The following is a 14,514-nucleotide window of genomic DNA, read 5'->3' as shown; positions in this document are numbered from 1 at the left end:
CAGCACATACATCTGTTACTAAGCCTTCTATTACGTTAATGTGCTGTATACTCCTTTGTGGTCATATGATCAGTTTGTGAATTGGTATCGAATTTAAGGGAGTGTCTTAATTTTATGGCGATATCTTTCAGAATAAAAATGTTCAAATTATTTTTGTGTTTTGTAGCTGCATTAGTTGCAGGTACGAAATTTATATAACGTTCCAAATGATATTTAAGCTTTAATGTATATTCAATTAATTAACAAGGTTCAGGAATTACAATTGCTGTCTTCTATTGTTACAGTTAATGCAAGTGGAGATTTTGTAGTTTTACACAGTCCAAATAGTGTTATGTTCAATGGGAATGAAGAAGTAGAACAAAGCTTGCTTAAAGAAGTATTAGCTGCTGCTCTAGGTTTCACTGTCAAACTGGTGCATCTTTAAGTTATCTTTTATATACCTTCATTTAATACTATTCTCTAAATCTTAATCAAAAGAATATAAAGAAAGTTAGAAAATTAGATGTAGAATTCTTCTATTAAAGATTGTGAAGCACAGAGCTTGTAATAATTAAAATTTTAATTGAATGTTATAATTTTTGTTATTATAGAGAGGAATATGGAGCGGCATTTCTATCACTGATCCATTTAGACTTCCAGAAGCTGTTGTTGCAGTAGCGATAGAAGGAGTAGATTCTTTGGACATACCAAAAGGAAAAAGATTTCCTTTAAATGTGAATGAAGTTGAAGAAACAACATGGCAGGCTCTTAGAGAACGTCTTGAGGAGAGAGACAACGATAATACCTTAGTGAGGATATCTTTAGGTGATGGTTTGGATGCTGTAAGTATTAGCTTTGATAAAATGATAAATCTTTTTAATAAAATTTTATTATAAATAAAGTTTGTGGACGAATATTCTGATTGAAATTAAAATAATTTTTATTCAATACAAATTCAGCTAGGACAATCTGCTCTTGGAGAATTAAAACCCACTCCCATCGATGAAACATCTTTAAGAGCTTTAAGCCTAGGAAGAGAAGAGGACAAAAAATTCCTTGAAGAAGTACAATTACTCCATGCTATTGCTAACAAAGCACCTTCAGCGATCAAACCAGATTCAAAGCCTGATATTTATTGGCTTGTTGTATCTTCTTTGCGTCCGATTTTAGATACTTATGGAAGTAATTCAACTGCATCTAGGGAAGCCCTGTCATTGTTGAATAATGCTTTGAATGTTATTCATGATGCATTTATTCAAGCTTATGATGGTCAGGTAAGAATCCTTTATAACATTTCTAAAAACTGTTGATATATAGATACATTATTTTTATTATATTGTATAATATACTAGAATCTAATAAAACTTTAATATTTTTTATTCAGGTATTGATTGTGGCATTCACAAATGATGCAACTAAGGTACATCATATCCGTTCAGTAACTTTAGACAGGCAAAAACGGGATGCTCCAGATACGGTTTGTATTTAAAGTTATATACGTTTATAAAATAAACTCGTAATTATAAATAACAAAGATACGAGTTAAATACACCGTATGAAATTCGGCCAAAATTGATTTCTTCAAATTTTGCATATTTCAAGTTATCAATTTTTTCTATTAATTCTTTCTATTATAAAGCGATTTTTTTCAAGTCAGGGTTCGTAGAAAAATTAATATTGAAAATTAGTGGCTTATATATGACTTTATAAATTCGCAAAATTTGAAAAAGGATCAATTGAAATCATTTTACATGTTTATTAAATCAGTAACTAACCGATATTTCATAGAAAAATGAGAAGAAACTATATATTTCAGTAAGTGTGTGCATTTATCCAAATATGTTTTTCATAAAATATTACAGTTAATAGACCATGCGTAATTTCATGTATAATATTCAGCAATGTTGATGCTACAAATGTATTGTGCGCAAATAAATAAAACATAGAATAAATTTATTTGATATTAAATACTACTTCTCTCTATGGAACTTAAGATTTGTAAGCAATTAGCAAAAGTGAATAATAAATTACTTCATTTATTTAGCACTTTCGAAAATCTGGGAAGTCGATATTATGATTTTAAGTTAAGTAAAAATAACATTTGTATAAAATATAAAACAAGATCGTTAGAATGAACGTTATCTTTTTTCCAGACATGACCGAATTTACGAAAATATATTTTAAATCTTCTATTTATTTTTGCATGAAAAATAATTTTATATGCATTTGTACTATCAATACTGCCATATCCTGTAACCATTTATTTAATGAAACAACTGTTTGCATTTATAATGTATGTTAATATCATCTAATATAAACTAAACAACAATTTTATGAAAGGATTTGAACAACACCTTATATATAGCTTTTGTAATACATTTAATATATTATATTCTAGCTTTTGAAGAAGCTGTTGATAAAGATGGCAAATTGGATCTACATTTCTCTAACATACTGTACTTATCCGACTTATTTATTGGATTGGATATAATGAAAATTTGTTGATAAAATAATATTAGGTTCACAATATTAGGATATGACTATTTGTAACACATCCGAAACTAGCTGTGCTCCATGTTGAAACCGAATTTTGCGATGAAAAGATTTCAAACTGTCACTGATAAATGTTTTTAATTTACGTAAATAATGATTTCACATTTGCATTACAAGTACAATAAAAGTTATGTTAGAATATCCAATGATTGTGTCTAACACCTATATATTTTATAGGCTAATAGAACTAAAAATCTAGAATCTGCTTCGGAAGCTAAACGGATGAATAATAGTACAATATTTAATAACAACAACTATAATGATAACTATAATAATAATAATAATAATAATAATGTGATAAAGGTACGTTCGTATTGTTGCATGAACAGATATTCTATTGAAACTCAACAAGTGTATAAAAGTAGAGATAGCTTTTTGCATGATTTTCAAACATGCTAATGAACTATGCAGACGATATTTATGATTCAAAACATTTTCTTGGTATGTTAAATTACCAAGAAATATTCAACATTTGATTTTCTACAGAATATACAAAAACAAATTTCAAATTAATATATTAATACATTTTCTTTTAACAAACAGAGCACAATATTCATTGAATTACTGATTTTATTAAACTTTTACATATTTATAGGTACTATATAATATTATATATATCGGAACAGCGGAATTACAAATTTCAGTCAGAATTTCCCAATTTTTCATCACAACCACTGATGGTTGTTATTAGCAGTAATAACATCTTTTGATGTTATGAAATGAAAAGCAATGTAGTCAAGCTTTACGCTGACTGTTGCTAGTAGTTGATATTCCTGCACATTCAATGCTATTAGTTGTTCAATGCCCTTATTGATGACTTCAATCAATGGTGCGAACAAGCGGTCGACGATCACCAATTGCGATCACTAGTATTCGCGACGAACATTTAAATTTATGTGAAATATTTAAGTTTCTTAGGAAACAAAACGAATTCATAAAGGAATAGGCAAAACTATCAAAATGAAAGATAATGGCGACAAATTTATGTTGGTTATCTAGCACGGCATCAGGCGAAATAGGAGAGAACGCTTAAGGTTCAATAAACAATAAATTCTGGTTCTGGTTTTGTTAGTTTAACTGGAAGGCATAGGAAATTGTTATTCTCATGTATTCACGTATTCTTGTATTTGTTGATTCTTCCTTTTATTATCTACATATTTGGTGATATAATAGGATAGCATAATCTCTCTTTTGTTGCTCGATTATAAAAATCTACAATATTAGGATTGCTCTGACAATTAGCGTAGGGCATATTCAGTCATTGAACTATCTTAATACGTAAAATAAAATATATGATTTAATTGGAAACAAAGATTAGAAACGAATAATTTTTAGTAAATAGTACATTTTGTGAAAAGGTATAATATATGCCTGGATATTAGCTTTCACAGTAGTCGTCATAAGTTCAAACACGTTATAAGGAGCCTAATAAAATGTCCACTCTACACAATGTTCACAATATTATCGAACATATACAGAATCCAAAATCGACAACTACTGTGACTACCAATAAATTAGGTTTGGATTATTTGAGTTGTGCAACAATGTGTTGCTTACATAAACACATGTACTTATAGCAAGATGATCAACGAGGTGAAAAGAAAAAGATAGAAGACGAAGAGGATTCGAATACAAGTAATAATAACACTAGCACAAACTACAGTGATATGAATAATTCTACTGCGAATAGCGATATTCGTGATGATAGTGGAATCAGTGAGAATCAGGATATGACTAATATGGATATATATTCCAACACACAAAATATAGGACAGGTATCACGAAACCCCTTAACATGCATTCTAAAGTTTTAATTTGCATATTATTTGACAATTTATAATTTATACGCATTTTATCAAACGAAAATTAGGGATACGCTTATTGGAGGAATGTTCGATATGTATCCCCATTTATTTTAGCGATATACTTCAATGTAAAAGAATATTCTTTAGCTTTTATATTTTGTTAGCATACAGATCTAATATTTTACTCAATAGTCGTTTCGTTACGAGACATGTATACAATTTTATGTATGCCTTTGTTAAATTGTGTATGATTTTGATAAATATCCATATGATTCGGGGTGTCTTATTTGGATGAAATAAATCGAGATACTTATAAGATGATAAATAAAATTGAAAATTATGAGCAGCTTAAAAATTCGAGTAGAACCTTAGGGCATGTTTTTGACAATGAGTGCCTGAAAGCCGTGCGAGTGCGGATACGGGTACAGAATACGTTGTCACCCGTGGAAAATGCTTTCAAACAAGAGTTCATATTATTCTATATTATTGGACAGTACATTAAAGTATTCCATTGATCAAGAATATTACTTACATTGACACCACATACTTCTTTTACTTCTATGATTTTAAGGTTTATTACTCAACAATCACGCATAACACATCTCATTCTTAATTGCAATATTTAAGGATCTTTTTTTTTATTTCAATTTTTATTACAGTAAAAGGTACGTGTGCGTATCTCGGAGGGCTGCGATCTTTTCATATAACGTGAATGAATAATTTTGGAAGCTATAAAATAATAAATATAATAAAATGAAATACATTAATATGTAGTTCGTTACGTTTACTTGTTTTATGTATTTAAACCTACAACAAGTCTAATGTAAGCTACTACGTTAACTACTAATAACTTTACTTTAGTTTTATTTGAAATAAAGCACGTCTTCATTGAATCATTATCATTCAATATGCTACACGTATTTCATACCTAATATACTGACTGAAATATTTTATTCTTAAATTACACGACATTACTAAAATAGAAACGCAAAACATTTCACATAATCATCGCATAATGAATGTAGATATAATCGTTAAAGTAAAGGATGTACGTGGTTTCAGTTTGCCAGATATTATTCACACGCTTATAAAAATTTATTGAAAGCTTTAGAGACGCACCGCTCCTTATTAAATGCTTGTTGCTGATAGTTCAGTTTCTTTGAATGTATATTTAATCACATACTCGTGTTTTACGTACAATGCTTCTATCCATTGTTACCAATTTCATCGCTTCATTTTTTTAAGTGGCATATATTAGAATTATATTAGAATTTCGCTGGTATTTGAATATTTGAATGTTGATCGTTTAGATTTAAGAAATATTAGAATTTCTTTCTCGTTGTTTCTTAAAATGAATACTTCGCGAGTATTTGTCGAGTTAAGTGAATCACCAGGTAGATAATAATAATATTTCTTAATTATCTTGTAATTATAATGTTGTTTGATTGTATTATTACTCGGTAAGATGCATGCTGATCTTATAGTAGAAAAACATAATACGAATAATATCTTAATACGTTTTGTACGAAATAATTTAGTTACACTTTCAAGCTAAAATTTTGCTTTTATCGATCAACGTGGTCCACCAATGATCCACGATGTACGAAACGTATTAAATAAACAAAAATATATCATTTACAAAGTATAATAGACACAAAACACAAGAATTTTGTAAAATTTATGTTTACACCAGCTACATTTCATATAATACTAAAAACACTTGTTAATTGCTAATATTACACGATTTAGAACACATTTAATAAATGCATCAATTTTCTTGCAGCTATACTGCTGCAATAATGTGTAATATGTAATATTTTACACATGAAGATTTTTGTTCCAGGACGTAACGATTCGCTCGCGCTCGAAAGACTACACGGAAAATTATCCCATTATCTTTAATATCCTCTTATGGTTTGGAGTTGTTTTTGTCTTTTCACTGTTTGCTATTTGCAGTACGTAATAATTTTTCGTTTATTATCATTATTATTTTATCAAATAATATATACAAGTATTGTTTTAACTTTGATTTATTACGAAAACAGTTGCCATTTCGCAAATGGATCCAGGCCGAGATTCTATAATATACAGGATGACTTCTAATCGTATGAAGAAGGATAATTAAATGTAAATACAAGCTAAACATATAATAATGAAAAGAATGTTCTGCATATAATCTGTACTTAATTTATCAATGATTCGTATGACATGCATCTAAAATTTCACTTCGAATCGATGTGGTATCATTTTGTATCCTAGAGATGTAACGAATCACTATGATATACTCATTTGTAAAATGTGTATTTGTAAACGGTTAATCATTAATATTAATTATTCAACTTAGTGTAAACAATGTCTGGTATTCTTTGTTGCATATTACATTTAACCAATAAATGATTACTAAATCATACTCGTAGGATAACAATAAAAATGTTCGAAGTTGGTCAAATTTGTCATAAACGAGTACAAATAATAGCAGAACATGTATGCAAATGTGTAGTTATATAAAATAATGTTACGAAAGTTAACTTTTAAGTTAACTTTTAAGTTAAGTTGAGCTTTTTGTTACCTAAAGTAACCAATAATTATAAAACAGATCATACCATATTATATTATGACCTTAGAGATTTAACAAATTTTGAAATTTGAACTGTCTTTAAATATTATGAAAATTTGTATCGAAAGAATCAATGAGTTAATCTGTAAAATTTTATCTGACAAATATTAAATCGAATTATGCGGTACTGATTGGTAATCTTGATTTTCATGAATCGGTGTTATCTCGCGAAGCGATATCCTTTTTATACATATACAAATTTTGACTAAGAAATTGCACATATTTATTGCACAAAAAACAGTTACCAAATATACTATGTCTTTAGTATACTTATCTTATAGGTTTACTTTGTGATTGAATTTAGTTTGTACGATGCATTTGTATATTTTTTCACTTAGAAAATTTTGTTAGTTCAATAACAGTATTTTCATGAAAATGAAAACTATGAAAACTATAATAAGCCCGTGTCAGTATACATATAGATCATTCCATAGGAATACTGTATTAATATAATATATAAATAATGATGTATTATAAATTAATATATATGACAGACAAACAAAAGATAATTTTATAGCTTCTTTCTTCGATCAATTAAGAGTTTATTGTGCATTGTATATTAAAGAAAATCCCCTTTTTCCTGCTCCATTTTTCCTACGGTAGTAATATACTTTGCAAGTCAGTCATAATTCGTAATTCGTAACATTTGCGTATTTTATGCCAGATGACAACTGTTATTGCAACAAGTGGAGATTTTCAGTATCTATATATTAATCGTGAAACAACATCGCTAATTACTGTTTTAAATCGTTCCACGGTGATTCATAATCTTCTCGATCATAATTGCATCCAATCACTACGCGATACTAACATAAGTACAGAATCTGATCTTTTGTTTTTTTTGTTTCCTCCGAAGTCAACTAATTGTAAAAATCATTCCATGTTAAATCGATCGCTTTAATACTCGATGCCTGAGATTTTCTTTAAGGCGGAGCATGTTGTAGCGTATATCATATGATTAAAGTTATCAGTTTTTGCTGACTTTTACGAAAGCCACCAGCATAAAAGAATTTGTACATCCGTAATTATTACACGTAAAAACACTCCTTTCTTTTTAATTACAATTACAAAAGATTATTCTTCTCGTTTGACTCATTTTACGAAGCTAAGAAAAATATTTTTACTTTTCAATGTTGATCCCTGATTCAGCTCTGAATGCTCTGTTAAAAAATTTTAAAAAAATATTTTCATATTCCGTGGACTTTTTTTCCTTACGAATTACATTATCTTGCTTTTTAATCACACTTCGAAATTGTAGTCATAACAGACAGAGATAGCGTATAACGATTCAAGTAAGCGCAAACACTCGCCTACGATAAACTCGGAAAAATCGAATGTCCTTTAACGAAAAGTTTAAAAAAGCAAGATACAAGCTAAGCTACGCTCACAATCGGACGAATATTTTCAGCCTTTCTTTTTTTCCGTTCTATTCTTTTCACCTTTGATATATATTCTATATAGTGTTAGTCTATTCCATCAATCTACTCAACCTTCAAAGAAACGTTTGTCGACACAACACTGACATTATCGATATTATTATACGAAGTCTCGTAGCTTTGAAAGTTTCGAATATCTAAACTGAGTAGTAATCGAGTAATTCGAACATTAAAGTAGTTCGATTATTTCAGCAAGCTCGAAAGAATTCAACCTCGTCGAACGATTTCGACAATTTAAACGTCCGAATAATATAATAGCCCGAAGTTAGATTGTTAAAACAATAAATTTTATTACAAGACGCAAGAACAGAGGTTACCTTGTGCCTCTCCACTATACGTTCTTGAAGGTTTAGTCCCCACCTTCACGATCCCCACTCGAATATACCTTTAGTTTCCCACCAAACTATACACCTGTCGTTACAGGTAAGAAGGAGCAGTGGTTTCTGTCACTTACGTTGAATCCGGCTTAATGGATGTAGGGTAGTGTTGATTTGCAAAGTTTCCGTCACACATGCGTCAAGTTTTGTTATTCGAAAATTACAATAGTTGTTTACCACGTGGTTCGTGACCATCCAGGCATCTTTCGATAAGTGAACTTCAAGCTGCTTTTGTGAAAATACTTATCATTTGAATGAACAGCAGAGAGAAAAAGGACTCACGTTCCTTTATTTTCTCGTCCTTCGCAGTTGTTTTTGTTGACTCTTCCTTTCGTTGGTAATACGAAAACAATTCTGTGAACCGGCAATCTCTATGATAACTGTTACGGCCAGTGACGAGGAATATGGTGATTTTAAATGCAAATTTCCAGAGATATGGTGCAAGGTATTGTGTTTACAGCTGTTAATATGATTGAAAGGAATAGAAACAATTTAATAATCTTTTAACAATATCGCGTGTTTCTCGAAGAATCGAATGAAGTATTTTATCTTATATTTCGATGTGTTATGCGTAGAGGCAAGCACGAATGAAAGAAAAATAATGAGAACGGTGTAAAAACCATTTACAATTATTTTTGCGAACCACGTTTTCAAGACCGAGATGAAATTATTTCCATCAAATTAAATCCTGTTAATAGTATTATGTCGTATCTTCGAACTACTGTGTTCTAATATTGAACGAATTTTCAAGAGCACTATTAGTACAGTTTTGTAAAATAAAATTATTTGCACAGTAGGTAATCAAGCTACCATTATTAATTTTAATTAAAACCGAGCTCTAAATTAAAAACTATCAATAATGTGCTATATCACATCTTTCAACTATTGAACTCTAATGTATTCGAAAAATATGTTAGCAACAAGGAAAACTATAAATGGAACTTATTGATATCAACGTTGCAAGGATCGAAGATAAACTGATGGATCAACGGAAGAATTAAAAATATAATATCGATCAACAGAATTTTCCACAAATAGTGTGATTCTATACTCTTGAAGAAGAATATCGGATAAAACCAACAAAAGAAATAATCTTTATTATCCAGTTGCATCTTCGTGTTCTTTTGTCGTCGCATATCTTTCGACAGAATATTTTACTCGTAATCGAATAGAATCAAACAATCAGGCCGCTATTGTGTAAGAGAAAGGTAATTGTTGCTTTACATATAAAACATAGAAGAGATAAAGATGACTTTTGAGGAAAATGTGCGCGCATTTCGAGAAACAACAACGATGTTATCAACGATGCGGTATCTTTGCTGGCCATCTGTATCTTCAAGAAGCCGGAAAATCGGAGTTCGTAACTTTGGCTTTACGTAACATAGTCTGCGACGTCTAGACTCTTTCAAGGTTATGCTATGGCCCGCAGGAAGCGCTGTGTTAATGTGCCTGGGATTATAGTATCATAACAAGAGTTCAGATTAACAGTAGGTAGCTTTCTTTGTATCAGTCGCGATACATACTCGGAGAAGTGATTTCCGCATAGATTCAAGAATTACCACAAACCGTCAGAGCGATACATCAATCCACGTATATTTAATAAAAATAGCGAATAATAACGAGACACGAATCTGCGATATTACTTATTCTGGTTGAATTCTAAAGGTCAAGCAAGAACATTGTAAAACATGTGATAGAGTTTGTTAAAAGAAAATTTGTATTCGTTTAGTCGTCGCACATCCTGTGAAAACAAGCATTCAAGTCTACTTCATTTTGTGCACGTTAAACACATTATGCATGTTAAATAAATGAAAGAAGAATTCTTATTCCGCGCGTGTAGGTATGTATGATTTATGCGCGTTCCACGTTTTCACGTGTAAAATAATTGACGCGGCAAATATTCTAGTTACACGTGGAATTTGTAACACGGGAGATTATATTGTAATCTGTTATTTTCATTGAATCACTAGTCGATTAAAATCGGAACATCTCAACCGTTGCAAAACAGTATAACTCTTATTGAAAACATTCCCAACGTTTTAAACGAAGAAAGTAATTGTTATTAGGAAAGAAGTGATTAAAGGAATTGGAAAAGGATATGTGATAAAGAATCTCGTGGGCAATTGTGAGTTATTGACGTCAAAGTTATTATCGCTAGATATCGAAAACAAGAAGTTTGAAAGGACAGTGACGATTAGTTGTTCCCCAAGTGCCAGAATACGGATCTACAATTATTCAACATCTGATAGTACAGCGATGAGCGTGAAAATCGTCGTGAGTGTGACGGAGATTGCAGACATGAGTTCTAAGGATCGTTACGTGATCGAAGGGGTAGGTAAGTCTGTATCCAAAATAATCACCATTATCTTTATTAAATATTCTTCTAATAATATTAATTGCTTTAACAAATTATGTGTGTTATGAGTTTAATATATGAGCATAATTATAAACGCAATATTTCATGCCTAGAAATATTATTAGATGTAGACTCGGATCAAGTTATGTTACGCTAATTATCATAATTATTTTTAAATGATAATTGAAGAATAGATTCGGCAATTTAATCTTGTAAAAATAGTCTGCGCAAGAGATTAAAAAAATAAAATTTCTCTTTTATGTTTAACAACGATATTTCAAAATTTAAAACTAATATGCTTGTCGATATTTCTTCTCTGTATTTTTGATACTAGGACGCGATACATGAACTTTTTAAATTTGTTATCTTTTCTTATAAGTTGTTTTAAAAATATGACGATTATCTTTCATTAACACGATTCATTAGATATATCAACATTAATTGATAAGTTTATTTACATTTTCAGAACGTAAATTTTTGTCTGTGAAATATTATGTGTTCTTTTCTTATCTCGAGGCAATTATTTTATAATATTTCTGTTGCTCTTTTTTTTTATATAATTTGTTTGTAATGATTAATGTGAAGTAGTAATGTATTTCAAATATTTGCATCGTATATTACATTGTTAACTTATTGCCCTGTGTTTAGGCCACTGGAAAATTACAGGATTCAATTATAGCACAGGAAAATGCTGTTTATCTATGTATCTTTGAAGATTTCTATGTCAGACAAAACTAATAAAAGGAACATATTTTATTGTTTAAATACAAATTTTCTAGATCGAATAATATTTTTACCTATTTCTTCTACAAAGAAAGTTGAGCAAAATTTCCTCGGTGAAGAATTTCCTCCAATCTTGTTTCTATTTGGAAAAAACGTAATAATGAATCACTTGATATCATTAAGCGTACTAGTTTACATAAGAAACTGAAATACTTGAAAGATATTTGTAAAATTCCTTATTTTAAACCTGAGTTTCTAATTAGTTTAATACCGTAGTATCTATACATACGTAAAAACCAGGAATATAGCTATCGGCAGTTTTTAAGTTTAGGCTTAATTACTAAATCATATCTGTTTTCCATTCGATTATTCTATGCAAATTATATGGTCTTGCTGTAAAATGGACAAAATTTAGCTTATCTAAATTATTGTTGATAAAGTAGCATGTTATTTCTTTCATTACAAAATACTTTTCATGGTCGCTAAGAACACTTAAATGTCTAAAAGACTGCCCAAGGTAATAAATTCGTTATTGTTCGCTTTTAGAAAAAATCCAATTATATCTGCCTTAGAACATTTAAGTTACAGATGAATTTAATGACAGTGTCAATCATTTGGAAAAACTAATGGTCAGGCGATGACTATTATATTATATAAAATATTAGGTTTTCCGGAAAGTTTCTTTCGTTTCATAAGACGATAATAGATGAACAACAATTTCTGTTTTATATTATTTTATTGAATTAGGTGTCACCCATTTCGTTCTATTTCTATTATTATGTTCGTGTATAATTCAATAAACTAATATAAAACAAAAAACATTGTGCGTCTATTATTTCCTTATAAAACGAAGGAAACATTTCGGACAACCTAACAAAATCTAAAAAAAACGTACAGTCAGTGTCAGAAATCTTCGTACGTTCTCTAAGAAGGTCATTTTCATTTAAATAAAACATACATACATATATATATATATATATATATAAATGTTTCGTATAATAAGATATTTATTTACACACATAGGACAATAATAAAATAGCTCTTATAGCTCTGCAGCGTAATTTCATTTTAGTATTTTGTTTTGATAAAAATGACCTTTTTATGGAGTGTAGGAACATTTTTATGGGTGCCTGTGTATGAACAAGAAACTACGGATTTCGTATAAATCATTTTTTTTATAACCATTTACGTCAAGAAATACAGAACATGCACATGACAGCAATATTTTGCATAATTGATGGTAACCTGGACAATTTTTGAATGTCGTCAATGGCCTTTTATTTGCCTTGCAAGTGTTACAAGCAATGGTAATCGCTGGTTGCGCGTGACTTACGCGTGATTATGGACTTGTCCCTAAGGCGGTTAAATTCAATGATTAGGGTGATGTACGCAATTGGTACAATCGACAATTTGTTTCAGTGCTTATGGTGTCAAACTTTTGAAATATCGACTTACCACGCTGTTGTCAAAGAGTCTTACAGTTTGAGTGATCTAAGAATGATGAATATATCATGCTTAACTGGGACTTGCTTATTACAGTGTTTAACCGATCTTGCTGCGTAGAATCAGCGATGAAGTTATGTAACGGTCTTCTAAAAGAATGTGCCCCCAATTCATGCCACTTTCGTGCTCGAAAATTGGGCTGAAAACGCGGATTGCAAAGTAAATGTGCTTGCTTTTAATATAAGAAATCAGTTGTCCTGGACAATTGAATCAATCCATAACGTGCCCGAAAAATGTTTTAATTTAACCATCGTTCAATGAAGGCTGGATAACTGCTGTCGAATATTTTATTTTCTAACAATAAAGCAAAGAATCAAAAAGTAAGAAAAATAACAAATTAACAAACCAAATAGAAAACTGAATGTATTGTATATAGGGAATAAAATGCTTCATACAGGTTTGATAGAATAATAGTGACACATAAATACAATCTAAACTGTAATAACCGTGAAATCGTGAATTCGTCACCTGAGTGGTGATTCTGTGAATTGTTAATTACAAAAAGAATAATGTTGCATATTCAACGGTTCTATTCGATCTGCTTGTACATTTCTCCATCTAGAAATTTTTAGTAGGAAAATTTAATTTTGGAAAAGTAGATTTTCCTGTCATTTATTGTTGGCTATCATCTGGCTGTTATCTACATTTTATGGGGTTGTTTGGTGAAGGTCAAATATGCTATATGGTAATGTGACGTTCAACGATAATTACAATGTTCACTGTACTGCAATTTAGGTATACTGACGTGTCAGGGTCATTTTTCGAGCAGCAATCGAGGGAAATCGTTTCCCTTGATGCGTACTTGAGTGTTTTACTGTGTAAAATTACTTGCAAGATTGAAATTTAAAAAGCTTAAAGATAATTATTTTAAGCCACTATCCTGCCAATGTAATGGGAAATACTCTAGCAGGGATTATATTAGGCAATTTAAGATTATCCTATGTTCACAAATACTTTGAACAGAAGCATTGAAAAAGTTTCTGATTCAATTCTTTAATGATATTTCGCGAAATATTTTCATTTTGTTTTATGATTCAAGATCAATTTGAAATCATAATACCTTATTAAAATCCAATGATTCCAATTTAATAAGGTATAACGATAATATTGAATCGGTCTTCAATTTATTAAAATTCAATGATTCGAATTTAATGAGGTATAATGA

The 14,514-nt window shown here is 30.0% G+C and overlaps 2 protein-coding genes across 5 annotated transcripts in view; both read left to right on the top strand.

Moving 5' to 3' along the window:
* Positions 1 to 23: 23 nt before the first annotated feature.
* On the top strand, positions 24 to 7,081 carry Atp6ap2 (ATPase H(+)-transporting accessory protein 2). 3 transcript variants are annotated; one of them, XM_072003988.1, is made up of 8 exons: positions 24 to 181; positions 285 to 412; positions 591 to 821; positions 939 to 1,253; positions 1,364 to 1,456; positions 4,110 to 4,307; positions 6,181 to 6,292; positions 6,383 to 7,081. In XM_072003988.1, exons 1-8 carry the CDS (start codon positions 115 to 117, stop codon positions 6,460 to 6,462), a joined length of 1,224 nt encoding a protein of 407 aa, XP_071860089.1. In that variant the 5' UTR covers positions 24 to 114; the 3' UTR covers positions 6,463 to 7,081. The 3 variants fall into 3 exon arrangements, with proteins under 3 accessions (XP_071860089.1, XP_071860091.1, XP_071860090.1); XM_072003990.1 differs by lacking the exon at positions 4,110 to 4,307; XM_072003989.1 differs by lacking the exons at positions 6,181 to 6,292; positions 6,383 to 7,081 and having other exon boundaries at positions 2,710 to 4,138.
* A 2,358-nt stretch (positions 7,082 to 9,439) lies between these two features.
* LOC139987585 (uncharacterized) overlaps positions 9,440 to 14,514 on the top strand; it is a 66,319-nt gene continuing 61,244 nt past the window's right edge. Inside the window, exon 1 of one of the 2 annotated variants that reach the window (XM_072003991.1) lies at positions 9,440 to 11,102. In XM_072003991.1, the coding sequence (XP_071860092.1) occupies positions 11,024 to 11,102 (79 nt within the window). In that variant the 5' untranslated portion in view covers positions 9,440 to 11,023. The remainder of the gene's footprint in view (positions 11,103 to 14,514) is intronic. The other variant, XM_072003992.1, reaches the window with a different exon arrangement.

This window comes from Bombus fervidus, chromosome 5 (genome assembly GCF_041682495.2).
Source record: "Bombus fervidus isolate BK054 chromosome 5, iyBomFerv1, whole genome shotgun sequence".
NCBI lineage: Eukaryota > Metazoa > Arthropoda > Insecta > Hymenoptera > Apidae > Bombus > Bombus fervidus.
The sequence above is the reverse complement of the archived record's forward strand: the minus strand, read 5'-3'. Positions and strand labels throughout refer to the sequence as shown.

What these genes read in the sequence shown, in the direction of transcription:
- Atp6ap2 (XM_072003988.1), top strand. Translation starts at nt 115, where the DNA reads ATGGCGATATCTTTCAGAATAAAAATGTTCAAATTATTTTTGTGTTTT. An exon ending in AACGGGATGCTCCAGATACG is followed by an intron (nt 1,457 to 4,109) that starts GTTTGTATTTAA and finishes ATGTACTTATAG; the next exon opens with CAAGATGATCAACGAGGTGA. An exon ending in TTCACTGTTTGCTATTTGCA is followed by an intron (nt 6,293 to 6,382) that starts GTACGTAATAAT and finishes TTACGAAAACAG; the next exon opens with TTGCCATTTCGCAAATGGAT.